This window comes from Botryllus schlosseri, chromosome 10 (genome assembly GCF_051294905.1).
Source record: "Botryllus schlosseri isolate E-star chromosome 10, Bs_hap1, whole genome shotgun sequence".
In the NCBI taxonomy this organism is placed as follows: domain Eukaryota; kingdom Metazoa; phylum Chordata; class Ascidiacea; order Stolidobranchia; family Styelidae; genus Botryllus; species Botryllus schlosseri.
The window spans coordinates 21719190-21735089 of NC_137245.1; the positions used below are offsets into that span (position 1 = coordinate 21719190).

The window sequence follows — 15900 nt, forward strand, 5'->3', positions numbered from 1 at the left end:
TACCTTTTATCATCGCCATGAAGGGTCTGTGGCTTGTCCTAGTCACAGCATGCGTGGCGCAACTAGCATCTGCGGACACCCCGGCCAATTGCACTTACAGCGATCTCATTGGGAAATGGAAGATATATGTCGGACCCCGCGGAACAAGAGATACGGTTGCATGCTCCAAGAAACCTAGTGAGTGGAACTGCTTATGATTATATTGTTGCTTTTTCTTGTATTAAATTTCTGTCTTCTTAGGCCAGATAGTGGAGGATATTTCTGTTGAATTTTCACCAATTGCAAAGGCTGTCAAGGTTGGAGATGGAGAGATAGGGTACTTTACCCTAATTTACAACCAGGTCAGTGGATTGAGCTGTATGCGGTAGATTCGGTTGGTCAAGGAGTCGCATACTGAGGCTAATCAAAGATTCCTGTGCTTTTAGGAATTCGAAGATCTGTCTTCGCAACTAATGCGGAATAACTAACGACACTTCAAATTGGTGCAATTTTCTCAAGCATATATATTCACTTGCAGGCCAATTGCCTAAGATCTAAGCATGCGACACAATCGAAAATGGCTGTTCATGTTGTGACTTTTTAATCCTGAAATTAGCTGTGAACCAATCCTAGCTTTATCCCGCATGCTCCTATGACCACGACCACAGGGCCATGGGCTGTTTTTTACCCTTGAAACAAGAATTTCATCAAGTAATATCATGCAAATTGGCCCAATACTACTTTCTACTTTACAAAAACCTCAAATTTGTCTCAAAATTATCAATAGTATTCCATTGTAAACACTTGAATAAGTAATTATGTAAATATACACAACCTATTTTGATTATTGGAAACTAGGATCCTGCCATGCTTCTGACCATTTTTGATAATATATAGGATGCTGCTGATTTCATAATAGCACCGAATGATTTTTATGGTCCTGTTTTTCCGTGTAGCGAACAGTTTGCTCTGACCTTCCCGATTATGGTATTGCTTGCTCATCATGTATTCTTTGCTTATCGCAAACAAGCCACTGGAAAACCATTAGACTCCTATGACTCTTTTGTAAGTCCCATGGTTTATTACATTTCGGAAAGATCGTAAATATTTGTGCTGAATGTGGTCAATTTTAATGGCTTAACACATCTGTTTTCAGGGTTTCGAATTTGACATCGGACACCGAAGATTTTTTGCTTTTTTCCAATACGAGACGGTCAATTCGACGTACTCGAAATACTGGTGCAACCGCACCATGTACGGCTGGGAGCACGACACTCATGGCAAGGAATGGTCATGTTTCTTGGCAGTCAAGCAGGATAAACATGCGGAATTCGAACTGGGACACTTTCCGCCTCGCGAACTCAAACAACCCGGCAGGTCTGGTTTGTGGCAACTCATTTATAGCTAGCTCAGCATATACTGTGAACTCTCGAAACAAGTGATGCTGCAAAACATCATGGCATGGCTTGGTACTGGACGGAAGGAAAGGAACTGACGTAGTTTATTTTTGTCTTTGATGTTTTTTGTGGCATATACGCCGACTCATGACACACATACACACGATCAGTGCATATGCATACCATGAGTGCATGATATGCATATGCCGCTGGACAAGGAATTGCAGATATAGCCTTTAAGGCTTTCTAAGTCATGCACCACCCCTCCATGCTATCCCAGTAATGCATGAGCACCAAGCAGGGAAGTCACGGATACCAGTGTTACTAATCAGGTCTTTGGTCTGATCCGGCCGGGGATCGAACCCATGACCTACCGGTCAAAAAGCCGGACGCTTCACCATTACGCTATCTTGTCGGCTACTGACTACTAAATTTTACCCATGTAATGAATTGCGGTGTTTCTTTTCGTACGTGGCGACCAGGGGTGGTCAGTAACGAAGCGCTTCTTTTATTAAGTAGGCCTACTCCAGTTTTGGCTAATTACACAATTATGATTGGCATTCAAGTCTGCTAGTCAGTTTTTAGGGAATACTTACTTTTTACTTTTGTCGAAATCATGACCTCGAGCTTCTTGGGTACCAACAAGGCGGGGTTGTAATGACTCGAGTCATTTTTTCAAATGCGTAAAATGATTCGACTCTAGAGCATGACTCGAGACCAAGACGGACATTTCAAGGTCACCACATTATTGGTATTTCGTCTATCAGTCCGGATACTTGGAAAACAGGGCCAGAAACAGTTGGGACTAGGACTGATGAAAAGTAATATATTATAGATGCGAGCCATTCCATATCACTCGAGCAGAGTTTAAAAAAGTGAGATCAACCGGATTGAACTAAAAACTGATCAGTCAGCTCTTTGACTCGGACTCGACCCGCTACTCTCTGACTTGGACTCGGACTTGACTCGGTGGTGAATTGAAAATGTCTCGACTTGAGATTGACTTGTGAACTCGGACCCATGTGTGTTGGTACAACCATGCTGCGGCAATGACTACTTCGCCACCTCTGGTATGGAAGTAGTACTTGTTCTGAAAACTCAAGTACGAGTGTTTGTGTTTATGCTTTTACTCGAACTGGGTCTGGAGTACATACTTTTTTACTTGGAAATCATTAAATGTGTACGACGTTGCTTCTAAATCTAATTGAATATCAACAAAGACTGCGACTTCGACTACTCGCCCCATCCACCCGCATGTATTTTCCCAGGCTCAATCTCGATCTGGACGCAAAATTTGTCAACGACATGGACTTCATCCACGATATCAACGCGGTGCAATCGTCGTGGGTCGCCGGTAAATACGAGCATTTCGAATTGATGACGAATCGGGAAATTCTGAGGATAGCCGGAAAAATGAATGCGAAAATCGTCCGGTACTAAATTTTGAATGTATGTACTCCTTTTCCGAACAGCTCGTGAGTTATTTGTTGCTTGCAGGCCGGATTTTGCGCGGAAGCTTCACGTTTCCAACTCGAATGCCGCTAGTAAATTGCCAGAGTCTTTTGACTGGAGAGACGTGAACGGAGTGAATTACGTTTCGCCCGTACGGAATCAGGTATGCACGAGCATTGCTGAGTAACGCGTGGCCGGCGTTGTTAACCGCGTGTGATTTAGGGTCAATGTGGCAGCTGTTACACCTTTGCGTCTACCGGTATGTTGGAGGCTCGCATCAGAGTTGCTACTAACAATTCGCAAACTCCTGTGTTTTCTACTCAGGAAGTTGTGTCTTGCGGAAGCTACTCGCAAGGTAAGTTTTGAAGTTTACCTGTCCACTTTCCAATCCCTATATAGCTATATTTATGAGAAATCGTCCACTCTCAAGCCGTAATTTGTAGAGCTTGAAGGTCCCGCACACAAGTTGTTGAACCAGTAATCGATTTACTTGTTAGAAGTTACTCTGTACTGTACGAGCCGACATGCGTATCAATACCACACGATAGTGAATTCGCAAGATGCGCAAGCGTAACCATTGCAGAAAACCTACATTTGGTATTTGGGAATTAAGCACAGAAAACCTACTTTCGTGTTTCAGATTTGCATCAATGCACATGTAATTGGTACTTCGAAATTGCCAAGGTATTGATTCACAAGATGCGTAAGCGTAACCAATGCAGACAACCTACATTTCCTTCTTAGGAATTAAGCTCAGAAAACCTAGTTTCACACTAGGGACTTACCACAGGAAACCTACTTATGTTTCGGATTTACGTCAATGCACATGTGATTGTTACATTGAAATTGCCCGATAATGATTAGGGCGGGGCTGAGGGATTCGTTTCCAAGTCGAGTTATGACATCACAGAAGTATGGATCTTCAAACATAGAAAACAATACCTGTTCTAGGCCACAAAGATAATATGGTCTTTTATCGACTTGGCCTCCGTCACTACACTTCTTGACGACACCGTGTTTGTGTGCTGATCCCGAGTTTGCAGAAATGTCGTTTCAAGTAACTTGCGTAGATTTGTAGTGCGGCCAATCGAGGTTTCAAGGATTCCAAAAAGCATCAAAACTATGATTCTCGTTGGTAATATAACTCTTGGTCAAAGGGGCGTGAAAATTTATAGTTGTAAAAATCGTCCCGACTCAAATCATTACAATCCGTACCCGATTCAGATTCAAGTACAATGAAGTAGTTGATCATTGTGCAGTGTGCACATACCCAGTAATGATGCGTTATGCAAACTTGATGAGAGCGGCCATTGTAACGTAAAGTTGAACGATGTCACAATGGCCGTGGCCAGCATGTGCGATTCGCGACTAGAGCGACGTTACAAATATGTGGTTTCGCGTTCAATAGTTATGCTATTGAGTTGTGTATCCTGAGGGTATTCCATTACTCTTCGAATTACTGTGTGAATATGGTATGATGGCCGACTCGAGACAGAGACAAACGTTGCCCAACTTTTTAGCGTCGCTTCATAGCGCATCTGATTAAACGCTGTTCTTCCTCTCATCAGCTCTATAGCTTCATAGGCGATAACAGCGCTAATGCAACATGATTTCGCAAATTTCTTAAGGTTGCGAAGGTGGCTTCCCCTATCTAATAGCCGGCAAGTACGCGAATGACTTCGGGGTGGTGGAGGAAGACTGTTATCCGTATGAGGTATGAAATGTTGACCCCCCAATGATTGTCTTTATCGACCGTGTTTTCTACCGTTCAGGGAAAAGACACGGCCTGTAAACCGGCCAAGCCCGACTGCAGACGCCATTACGTCGACAACTATTGGTACGTGGGCGGATATTACGGCGGCTGCACGGAGGATAGGATGAAGGTGGCGCTGGTCACAAACGGACCCGTAGCCGTTGGATTCGAGGTAAGAATCCTGGCATTTCGCATGTCCTCCGATCGTCCTTATCGCCTCTGCTGTTAAGCAGAGTTGGTTGGTAGCAAAGTGCTTCTTCATTTCAGAGTGCTCGAGTCAGTTTTGCACTACTTCGTGGTTATGATTTTAGGTTACATCTACTTTTACTTCACAGTTTCTTAGGCAACACTACGGCCAGATTACTTCCGTTTTACTTGGAAAATTGTACTTGCACTTGATAGAAATTCATGACATTGCTTCTACCTTTACCAGTGATGACTAGGGCGATTTTTTTTTTACTTAAAACACGGAAGATTTTGACCTAAAAAATCAACATTTGGTCATTTTTTACCTTAAAGAACTTAATTTTTACCAAAATTTGACCTATTGTATGCAAATTAGGTGTTTTCCCATATAATGTTAGAATTGTACAACTTTTCTTCATTTCTTGTTGAAACTGTTGTCCTTATGAAGTAGTTTGACCTGAAAAAAACGTATTTTAACGAAATCTGGCCCTACGAAGAATTCCAGTAGTTACATCAGGTAACTGAAGTTGTGCGTACACTGCTGGTGACAAACCGTGCTGCTTCATTCTGACTATGGTGTCTACGTCACAATTTTCCATTATGCGCTTCTTGATATCAGAACCAATACCCACGCAGTCTTGCTTCCGTTTAGATCTTGCAGACCGTTGAGCATAACACCACGTCAACCTGTTTGTTTCATTTGAATGTTTATGATTCACAATGAGCAGACAATGGGCCGTCTACAACGGTAGGCCTATAAAGTGGGCTACAAGCTGTGAAATGTAAATAAGTCCACCGACACTGTATCGCTACTTCCACTTAAGTCCCAACGATGACTAGTTTGACTACCTGTACGACGTACGTGACACTTCTGAAATTTTTAGGAAAACTAGGCCTGTACTACTTACTTTTACTTGGATAGAAATGTACGACTTTTACTTGGATAGAAATGTACGACATTGCTTCTACCTGATTACCAACGACTAAATACTACTACCATGCCAACCACCTCTGCCGATAACCCGCAGGTATACGACGACTTCATGCAATACAAGAGCGGCATCTATCACCACGTCTACCAGCTCAAGAAAAATGCGAACCGGGAAGGATTCGACCCGTTCGAGCTGACGAACCACGCCGTGCTGGTGGTCGGTTACGGCGCCGACGCGCAGACGGGCGAGAAATACTGGATCGTGAAGAACAGCTGGGGAACCGGCTGGGGCGAGAACGGGTATTTCCGGATCCGTAGAGGCAACGACGAATGTGGGATAGAGAGCTTGGCGTTCGAGGCTTTTCCGATCACCGACATTTGAATTCTTGATTTGGTGATTGCCTTTATGACTTTATTTGATCAGCTTTTATTAGGTACATTGTGCAGCAGGCGTACTGAGCCAAGTGAAACGTGCAATGATTTGTATTAACTGATGATTACACAACGTGTTATGATGTACTTCGCGTGGCGTGTCATTTGATATTCGCGCGGTGGATATACGCAACTGAAATCAGAGTTGTGCGACTGTTAATTCAATTACTCAGTCATCTCAGTTCATTCACATCGTTTCGCTTTCGCGAGTGACAGCATGGCAGTGCGGCAGATCTGTTTCACGTCGTGTTCGAGCGTTTCGCGTATATTCGGATAGGGCGTTTTGTACGGCTGTGGCGAAAAAATGGTACTCGTTGGCGATGCTTGTGAATGTCACAATCTGCGGAACCACGACGACACGTTCGTGATTTGGCTAAGATTTCTCGTTAGCGAGGTTCTACGATGCTCTCGAGTCACGTAAGGAATTTCCGGCTCTTCGAAAAAAGGGCGTTCCGATGGACATGGACAAGGTTAAGAAGCTGAAAACCTTACAACTACGCTACCTCGCTGCGACGTGCTCAGCTGTTGCTACTTCACCAAATCTATGATTGATCAACACATTGTACACGTCAACATGAACCTAAGCTATAGAACTATAACCGGCACAATAGGCCAAAGTAAACACGGTGATTGTTTTGATAAGTTGAAGGTACTTGAAATATTGTTATTTTGAAAAACGAGACAGAGAGAGTCATATTTAAATTTCGTTTACAAGGGCGGAGGCGTGCTTCTGTACTGTTTTCCACGCAAATTCGACGGCGACAGAGAGAGTCATATTTAAATTTCGTTTACAAGGGCGGAGGCGTGCTTCTGTACTGTTTTCCACGCAGATTCGACGGCGCTGTGATCGCAAGCGACTGATCCGGTGCTAAGTCTGAGAAAGTACCGCCCGTGCACTTCAGAACCGACCATGTAGATATCTTTTGAGTCGACGATGTGTTGTAGTAATCTTCTGTTCAACTCGTTGGTCTCCTAAGCATAAAATATCCAAGTTTTACTAGGCATTTGACACGGTCGCATCACAGGTTCCGCGTGGTCTTCGCGCGGGTGATAGCGTAGTGGTGACGATAGCGCCTACCGCGCAGGTTCGATTCCGCGTCGGAGGTTATTCTGGGCTCCTCTTCCTCGTGTCGCTGTTCTTACGGCGACAAGAAAAGCGCACTCACGTGGACTGGAAAGAGCAGGAAAGAGCCGCGGAATACAGACTAATATCGAAAAGGGAACTGTGAAATCGGGCAACTGTTTGATCTTAATATCGCATTGTGTCTTTTCGCATTTTACATTGTGTGTGTCTTGTTCAGATGAAAATATTATCTGACGAATAATATTATATATGAATGAGTGCTAACTATTCGGCGCCAGGGCATACCAAATTTAGGCTAATGGTGCATCGACCCAATTAATTCATTCGATAGTAGGACGCACCTGGAGAAAGCGTAGTGAAACACTCACGCAAAATATGATTGATGTAGCTAACTTCAAAATTCCAACCAAGTTTGTGCTATTTACCTGGATATCACTTGAATGCGGTAGTACCATCCGAAAGCACACCAGTCCCAAATGAACGGGAAAGCACACTTGGAATCGATTGTCGGCGAGTACAAAGCTCTCTAGCGTCTTCGCGTGTTGTATATCTTCTCTTATTTTCCTTCTCATATTCTCGATTCCATATAATCTCATCACAAACCATAGCTTCAACGATCGGAATCTTCTGCCCAGTGGTATTTGCCAATGCTGCGAAAAATCACGAATATATATTTGCTGGACACGAGGCCGGAATTGCGAACCCGTACCCTGTAATCAATCGATGCGTGCTGGTTTTCATGACGCAAATACACAGGATTCAGGTTGAATGAGTTTATAAGATCTGAGCTGTTCTTCACCCTGTGCGAACAAGATGGATGTATATCAAAATATATTGCAACCAGTTGTTTTTGGGTGAGGTTGAATTCACCAGAGTGCGGAGAAGTCGAAGTTTACAGACATCCATTTGTGAGGATTGAAATTGAAGGAAGTAACCATCTGAAAACAAAAAGGTATCACGGAAAATTATCATAATGATTAATAGATCAATCACTCATATATAGGTCTACTTCTCCGAAGCACAGTTATAGTTGGGCTATGGGCACTCGAATGGAATACGTACTCTCAGCATGAATACGGCGTTGACGCATACCGCAGTTAGCTATGAGTTCGCGCCCAGTGCCAAGGAAATTTGAATTTATTTTATGGCTGAACTATAATACTTTATCTGCAGCGAGAAGCCAATTTTATCACGTTGCAATTTTTATCGCACATTAAACCAATCGGGTCTCAGAAGATTCGGGTGCTCGTCGTAATTTGCTTCCAAGCTACATATTTACAACCAAACGTTTCCCGTCTACAAACCTCCACTCCTTTCATGAAGTTACGATACTCTGGACAGAGGAAACTTGCACCGGCGTATGCAGCGTCGACATGTATCCACATATCTTCGTCACCTTGTTGCAATAACAATAAAAGCCACATACGTTAAGTGAGGGGAGGAAAGGGGGGAATTGTCTATACTGATCTCGAGGGCAAGTTTTTGCAACTTTTGCAACTTTTTTTCACAGCATCCGACAGCTTCGTAGATACTCAGAATCTATGTACTATGACGTTTTAAGCATTTTGGAGTGATTTTATATTCTCTATTTTTTATAGCCAATTTTTACTGCAACTTTCATCAAATATTGCGTAAAAATGTCAAGGAGTGATTGAAAAACATGTTATAAACTATTTCTAGTATGGTTCTACTCTCTTCGATTTGTATAACAAAGAGCTATATGATGAGTCAGCTGCATCTCACTCTTATCTATGACACAATGGAGAGAAGTTCAACTCCCCCTCCCAAGCACGACGGTGCCCGAATAATATGTTAATAGATCGCTTTATTAATTCTGTCGTTTAAATTTGAAATAATTTACCATTTCACGAACGCCCAGCGAGACCGGCGAAAATTACATTTTCACTAGGTCCCCTTCTTCAAGCTATTGATTTTGTTCAAGTTGCTTAAGAGTCAGTTTTTCTGTAATGCCTTGGGTCAAGTTTGCAGACCTAGGGGGTTTGTGGTGTGTTATTCTACTTGTTTTAGTGCAGGGGTCACCAACACGCGGCCCGCGAGGTCATATTTTGCGGCCCGCGGCCTGATTTGGGGAAATTTTCGAAGAACGTTCAGTAAACCATTTCGAAATGCCGAAATTGATTACAGTTTAAACATATTGTTGTTGTTGTTCACAGTAAGCCATTCTACTGTGCCCAATATCACCATTCCTTCGTTTCGGCATGGTAATATCATTATATGGAGGCATAATTTGCTGATATGAATGGGCATATTGCCTTGGCGTGCAATGGCCCACCACTGCCAAGACCGGGATGCTAGATAAACGACTTCGGGCTCTCCAATAGACCATGATTTACGAGGATATAGTTTTCCAGCAAATTGGCTATCGCCGTACCGTGTCTATAACTAACCCGGATATCGATTCTCCAATCCTGGGGCGGCCAATCTGCGGCAGATAGAAGAAAAATTATGCGGTCGTCGACACTCAATTCAATTAGGATGTGTTGGCGGCTTTCAATATTATGCAAATTGAATTTACGAATTGACTCCCTAATTAATGTGAGGTTTGAATTATTCTTGAAATTTTCTTCGCGCTACGCGCGCTTCAATGCGAGTTGATAATATTGGATTTTAATACAGCAGCGTCCTTTGTAATCTGAGTCCCACAGTACAGATGCGAACAGTAGAGAAAAATGATGCACCCCATAAAGAAATACCAATTTTTAATCGTGTTCTCCTCATCTCGAATTTTCTGGTAGGCCTGCATTTGGGCGAATCCAATATATTTCCAGTATAACGACAATTCTAATGGGAGGTCAAGAAATAACTGCATGCAACATAGGGGACTAATGAGAATTGGCCTACCCAAAGATGCACCACAGCATTAATAACTCCTTTTATGTTTCTGAAGACACACCCTGCGTAAACTCTACCGGTCAATCTGATCACATAGGTCGAGAAAGGACGAATATTTGACAGTAATATGTGAAACTAATACTAATATTAATGATGAAATTCACCCATGAAGTTGAAAAATTTTTCGCGCTTCGCGCGACTACAGTGCGAATCCCCGTCGCTCTTCACAATATCACTATATTCACGATCTCGGTGCCCACTGCCCATAATAAGCCGATATGCGTAAATAGATTGGTGGTGTATACCAGCAATGGACATGGTGAGTTTGACGTGGATATTTGGCCCCAGTTTGTTTATTACCACTATGCACCATAATGCGGCCGCGGGCTACATGCATGAGTAATCGAAATGCGGCCGTGAATATCAAAACGGATCCACACCCCTGTTTTAGTTGCTACAGAGTGTTGTCAGGTATCGTGCGCAGCTCATAGTTCAAAACATAATGAAATTGATGAGCATGATATTTTTTGTTGTATTTGTGTTTGTTCAATAAAATATTATTCATTTTGTGGTGACTGCCCATCGCCCATGTAAGAGAGCATAGTATTGTACTTACATATAGCTATCATACGTAGTTGTTAAGCTGCGTTGGCTATTTTAATCTCCATATTGAAGTAATGCGGCCCGCCGCGGCCTCTAAAAATTTTGAAAAGTGGCCCGCGACCCATTTTGAGTTGGCGACCCCTGTTTTAGTGGGAGGTGGTTATCGCTATGCTGTTTGACTTTTTTGGGGAAATTATTGCCCGAGTATTTTTCTTGCTGTGTGCCGGGAAAAAATTTAATTTTGGCGGTTTCGTCAGACCGTTAAAAGGCGAAGTTACAAATTTGACAGCTCTGCAGGAACTTGGTTATACAGCGGAACCTTTCGAGTATCTCATACCCTAATAATTCAATAAAAATTATAAATGCAACTTTTTACTGCAAATTCTGTTAAAATTAAATGCAACTTTCTCGCGATTTTAGTGCAACAAAAACTTGCTCTACTGATCTCTATTGGTGGATAATTTTGAACATTATCACGTTCATAAGTATGTAATTTGCATATCCAATGTTCGCGAACATAGTCAAATTCCGTCTGTCTGTATAACTAGAAAACAAAATGCGTTCCTCAGAACGCAAATACGGAGAGATTTCTACACGGACGCATAGCGGTAACTACAAAGACGCTTCACAGAGATTTCTTGTTCAAAATTTTGACGTTACGGAAACAGTGACGCTACTCCCCAGAAACCCTCGTATTTCATGTCCCCTTGGATCTCACGGGGGAACTGAAGATATCAAAATTACGAAGGATTTGGTATTCAACTCACACTGTTCTGCAATTTCGACAAGGTTATCAAAGGATACACAGTCAGTCGTTCCCAGTGTAGCACAAACCTGAAATAATTATCATTTGCTTGATTCGACACCCGGTTCCCACAATTGACAATTCATATTTATTACGTTTTGGAGGGATTTGTTTAGGCTAAGTGTGTGACTCCATCACTGCCCGTTTGTTTATTATTGTTGATAACAATTAGCGAAGATAAAGGCCTGCAAGTCTACAACATCATATGGTTCTAGAACCGCACTGATATTATACTCTGTTCAGTTAAAAAGTATTCGCTTCAGAGTAATTTATCATTCAAAATCATTCAATAAGTCGAACCTTCCATCACAACTCCCATTATGCTTAAGTTTAACCAAGTCATAAAATCTTATTATTATATATGTATCTAAATCACGCTATAATTACTGACGAACACTGATAGGCACATACGGCGGACTTACGTAAAACGGGAACTTCCCTTCAGCTCGGTCTCTGTCCATAATCTCCTTTAGTGCAGCACCCCTAACCGATATATCTGCATCCACTGGAACTTTTTGCAGATTGACCATGGCTATCAAGCCTGAATAAAGAAGTATGAAAATATAAGTTTAACATGTGGTCGATTTTAAAGGCAAAATTTAGCAGGCTCGTCCCAAAGGGAAATAACTTACGAATGATGTTGTTATTTAGATTGCATGTGCCACCCCAGTGACGTCATTAATAGAAATACCTTACTTTCTGCAGTTTTCCTAATGAAGTAGGCCTATATATCGTTAGAGAATGGTTATAACGCATTGCATGTTAAATTTAATTAAAATAAGTAACAATTCGTTTATAAAGTGATTCCTTGTGGTGTATGAGAGAAAATATTCAAGAGCAGTGCTATTAATTCGACATGGCTGAACGATGGAAAGAGCTGTAGCCTAACATTTCGTCAAGGGCACTTTACGGTTCTCGAATATCATTCGTCATACCATGTGTGAATAGAATTTCAGACATATGGTGATCAATTTGTTGATCTAGTTCTATGTGGACAGCAAACATCCGAAATCTGAATCATCGCACATAAAAACACATATAGCTGCTTCCTGGTTGGATTGATTAAAAAACCGCTGTCATTCGTTTATCGAGAATGTTCAGAGTTGGCATTACGTCTTATACGCCATGACACGATTACAAAACCGCTATCATTCGTTAATCGAGAATGATCAGAGTTAGTGCTGCGTCCTATACGCCATTACACGAATCATGCCGATTAAAAATAATTTCTTCGAAAAAATGAGTTTACATGAATTTCAATGCATTTTCCAATATAGCAGCCTTGCACCATTGTTAACATACCAATTTCTATCGCAGCGATTCCTAAACTGGGGGCCGTAAAGCTGTGTGTGCATTCTGCGCAACGTTTGTGATTCGATAATATAACTTACCTGGGTGTATTTTTTATTCATTATTCTTCAGTTAGCGAATGTTTCAAAATTTATATTACGCTGAACTAGAAAAAAATAGTAATAACGGGTTTTTACGCCTTGTTGTCTGTTTGTGGCATTCATGGTGTTAGTCGACTACTATTCTAATGGTCATTTACACCAGGCCAATTTTCTTCATTTTTATTCCGTAGATGCCGACATGTAGCACGGCCAACATCTAATCTTTTTATAAGACACCGCTTGAACGGATGGCTTTAGCGTATTTTTCTGAACGTCAGTCTATGTTCTAAGCTAAGCGTTTATCTGTAAATTTAATAAATATTTTAATTATGCTTTATTAATCGATAACATAGTGAGAGATATCCGATCGTAACGAAACACGATTCCTATACTTTTCATTACACAATTTGATGAATTGTAGGCCTACTTACATGCTCTCTCCACTGAGCTGTGACTGTATTCGGAGCAGTAGGCCACAAGTTTACTCAGTAGATCGTGCTGAGATCGTTCAGGATATTTTTCCGCTAGTTTCTTCAGAGTCTTTGTCCTTGCAGCCAGGACTGTCATAATGGTAGCTTCACTTGCAGTCCCTAGATTTCAAATATGGAATGGTGTTCACTGCTCCCTGAAAATCGCACGTAAGGTCGCATAGTGACATTGCATCGACTTAAGGCTTAATATTCGCTTCGAATCGAGAATACGTTAGGCCTCGAAGATTGCTGTATTAGACACCGTGTGTTTATTTGAAATTCATTCCCATTTCGATTCCCGAGTCAGCAAGCTATAAAGAGACATACATACCTTGAATGACACCACATCCTGGCCCTTTACCATCGTATATAAATGCCTTCGGTAGACCAATTGCCTTTGCTAACCAGTCCATCACAATAGGTTCCAGTTCGGTACACGCGGGACTGGACGACTTTCAGAGAAATACATTTAGCGACTTACTAAAATTTCACCAAAATTTGAAGTCGACTGCTCTACAGACTTATCTTACTGATCTGCATAAGGTCGCATAACATACTTGATCTTTAGGCCTACAATAGCTTAATATGATATTGGTATAGTACTGAAGGAGTAGTATACTGCTTAGTGCTTACCCATGTGAATCCTATACAAGAACAGCAATCAATCAATATGTCTGCCAAAATACTGGGATAGCTTGTACCACATGGGAAGAATGCAAAAAAGCGAGACGACTGCCAATGAGTTAGACCAGTAACGGCGATTTTATCCAGATCTCGAAATACGTCTTCCCATTTTTCCGCTGTTTCTGGCGCATTTTCTGGGAGTAATTCTTTCATGTATCCTGAACAGTGCATACGCATTGTATATGATTACGCGCGTGCTTTTTACCAATCACAGACAGCCTACCCGGTGTCACGGACGGGTGTGCTTGTTTTCCGCGCATACTTTCGTAGTAATTGACTACAAATTCGATCATATCCTTGGCTGCAGAACGGAATTCCTGATTAGACATTCCCATTCGGTGATAAGTTGGTACACCGCCATTGTCGTCTCCTGATTCCATTCTATAGGTTGGCAAGGTATAATGATGTTACGACGTCCTCCTTTTGAGGCTAAATTCTCACATCACTATCTATTTATTGAACGACGATCGTATATCAGTGACAAGCGGGGCCTGGCAATCGGCACGTTATGTCAACAAGCATTCTGCGATACAGGAAAAACAAATATACGCATCATATTCTATTGATTTCCAGCCAATATATTGTTAACCAGAACACTATATAGTATCTGTAAGCAAGACGAGTCAGCGCTCAAGATTACCAGAACACGATCTAAAATATCGAGCTCGCATTTCACCACATGCCACCTCATTTTGTCGCTTGTCCTTTTATGTTACCTTCTATTACTTTACATTCAGTGCACAATGTACATGCCTATTCTTTACATCATCTAGGCAGGCCCATGTGAGTGTCGGGTTTCACAGACTACTTCAAGTCGTTTCGACATTTTCCTGTCGTTTAATTGTAACGCAATCTTGTGGGGTTTTGAAAGGAAAATTATTCCAGTAAAACGAACTGAACTAAGATGACTCTGGTCCCTCATTGCACTAAACCAGGGATGTCAAACAGAAACAGACGATTTCATCCGCCCGCGAAGCGATTCTTAAAGAAAGGCTGTATTATCCGCGGTACATTTCTGACAAATGCTGAAATTTTTAGTACGAAATATTTTCATTGAATAAACCCTTAAAGACGGACAATATTGAGTATTTTCACAGGCCACACAATAACAACACGACAGTGGTGTTGCGGTTTTACTGTAATGACCACCAGCAACAAGTCGCTGTCATTGACACCCATTTCCGAGAATGAAAAAAAGTGCACTCTGAGTTCAGAGTTTTTTGGGAAAATGAACCAAAGCGTAGTTATTCACAGAGGTGAAAACGTCACTTAGAAACCGGTATATGCGAAATGTTAGTTTCAAACGCTATGATGGGTCATATTTACTGTGATGAAATATTTCATATGGGCGACAATGCGGTGTGAACGGTACCACGCAACCCGCTACCTAAATTATATTCACCGATACGTTCGTGAAATCATATTAGTCTACTGTGCGCGACGAAAATTATGGGCTTTACTCAACTTTTGTGAAGGTTAAATGTTGATACTCCTTGAGAACAGCCCTGAAATTCCCCAGACTATCTTTCCGATTGGAGGATTAAACTACTTCAAGTAGACAAATTGAAAATAACGATAAGTAAGTGAGTAGATCACAAAACATTATGAAGTAGAAGTATCGGGGAATTAGATCTACTTGAGTAAGTACCCAAGTAGCGGAAAACTACTTGTGTACTTCAAAAAAGTAGAAGTACTTAGTTACTGACCACCTCTGCTATCACCCGACATCCTGCCAAGGACAACGCAGTTCTTTACTTCCACAGGCTGTCATTATAGACGGGGGCGTCGGATACTTAGTCGGGGTTTTCTTGGGACTTTGACTCGAGTCTTGGGTTGAAAATCAAAAATCCGTCCAATCCGCTCATCAAGCGCGGAACACA

The 15900-nt window shown here is 41.8% G+C and overlaps 2 protein-coding genes and 1 long non-coding RNA gene across 3 annotated transcripts in view; 1 reads left to right on the top strand and 2 right to left on the bottom strand.

Annotated features, from left to right (window-relative positions):
• The window catches only part of LOC145448336 (uncharacterized), a 200509-nt gene that overhangs the window by 52775 nt on the left and 131834 nt on the right, over positions 1 to 15900 (bottom strand). The window lies entirely within an intron of this gene.
• Positions 10 to 6217, top strand: LOC145448333 (dipeptidyl peptidase 1-like). Its single transcript, XM_080326716.1, has 9 exons — positions 10 to 177; positions 241 to 341; positions 1136 to 1356; positions 2645 to 2809; positions 2874 to 2991; positions 3051 to 3183; positions 4457 to 4542; positions 4601 to 4753; positions 5796 to 6217. The coding sequence occupies exons 1-9, from the start codon at positions 18 to 20 to the stop codon at positions 6078 to 6080; spliced, it is 1422 nt and encodes a 473-aa protein (XP_080182842.1). The 5' UTR covers positions 10 to 17; the 3' UTR covers positions 6081 to 6217.
• On the bottom strand, positions 6761 to 14459 carry LOC145448330 (aromatic-L-amino-acid decarboxylase-like). Its single transcript, XM_080326714.1, has 11 exons — positions 14244 to 14459; positions 13970 to 14178; positions 13668 to 13788; positions 13298 to 13456; positions 11898 to 12016; positions 11438 to 11504; positions 8519 to 8610; positions 8085 to 8152; positions 7924 to 8014; positions 7640 to 7864; positions 6761 to 7102 (listed from the first exon to the last, which is right to left on the bottom strand). Exons 1-11 carry the CDS (start codon positions 14398 to 14400, stop codon positions 6908 to 6910), a joined length of 1503 nt encoding a protein of 500 aa, XP_080182840.1. The 5' UTR covers positions 14401 to 14459; the 3' UTR covers positions 6761 to 6907.

What these genes read in the sequence shown, in the direction of transcription:
- LOC145448330 (XM_080326714.1), bottom strand. Translation starts at nt 14,400, where the DNA reads ATGGAATCAGGAGACGACAATGGCGGTGTACCAACTTATCACCGAATG. An exon ending in CTTGTATAGGATTCACATGG is followed by an intron (nt 13,789 to 13,969) that starts GTAAGCACTAAG and finishes TTTCTCTGAAAG; the next exon opens with TCGTCCAGTCCCGCGTGTAC. An exon ending in ACTTCATGAAAGGAGTGGAG is followed by an intron (nt 8,153 to 8,518) that starts GTTTGTAGACGG and finishes TTTTGTTTTCAG; the next exon opens with ATGGTTACTTCCTTCAATTT.
- LOC145448333 (XM_080326716.1), top strand. Translation starts at nt 18, where the DNA reads ATGAAGGGTCTGTGGCTTGTCCTAGTCACAGCATGCGTGGCGCAACTA. An exon ending in TGCATGCTCCAAGAAACCTA is followed by an intron (nt 178 to 240) that starts GTGAGTGGAACT and finishes CTGTCTTCTTAG; the next exon opens with GCCAGATAGTGGAGGATATT. An exon ending in TTTCGCCCGTACGGAATCAG is followed by an intron (nt 2,992 to 3,050) that starts GTATGCACGAGC and finishes CGTGTGATTTAG; the next exon opens with GGTCAATGTGGCAGCTGTTA.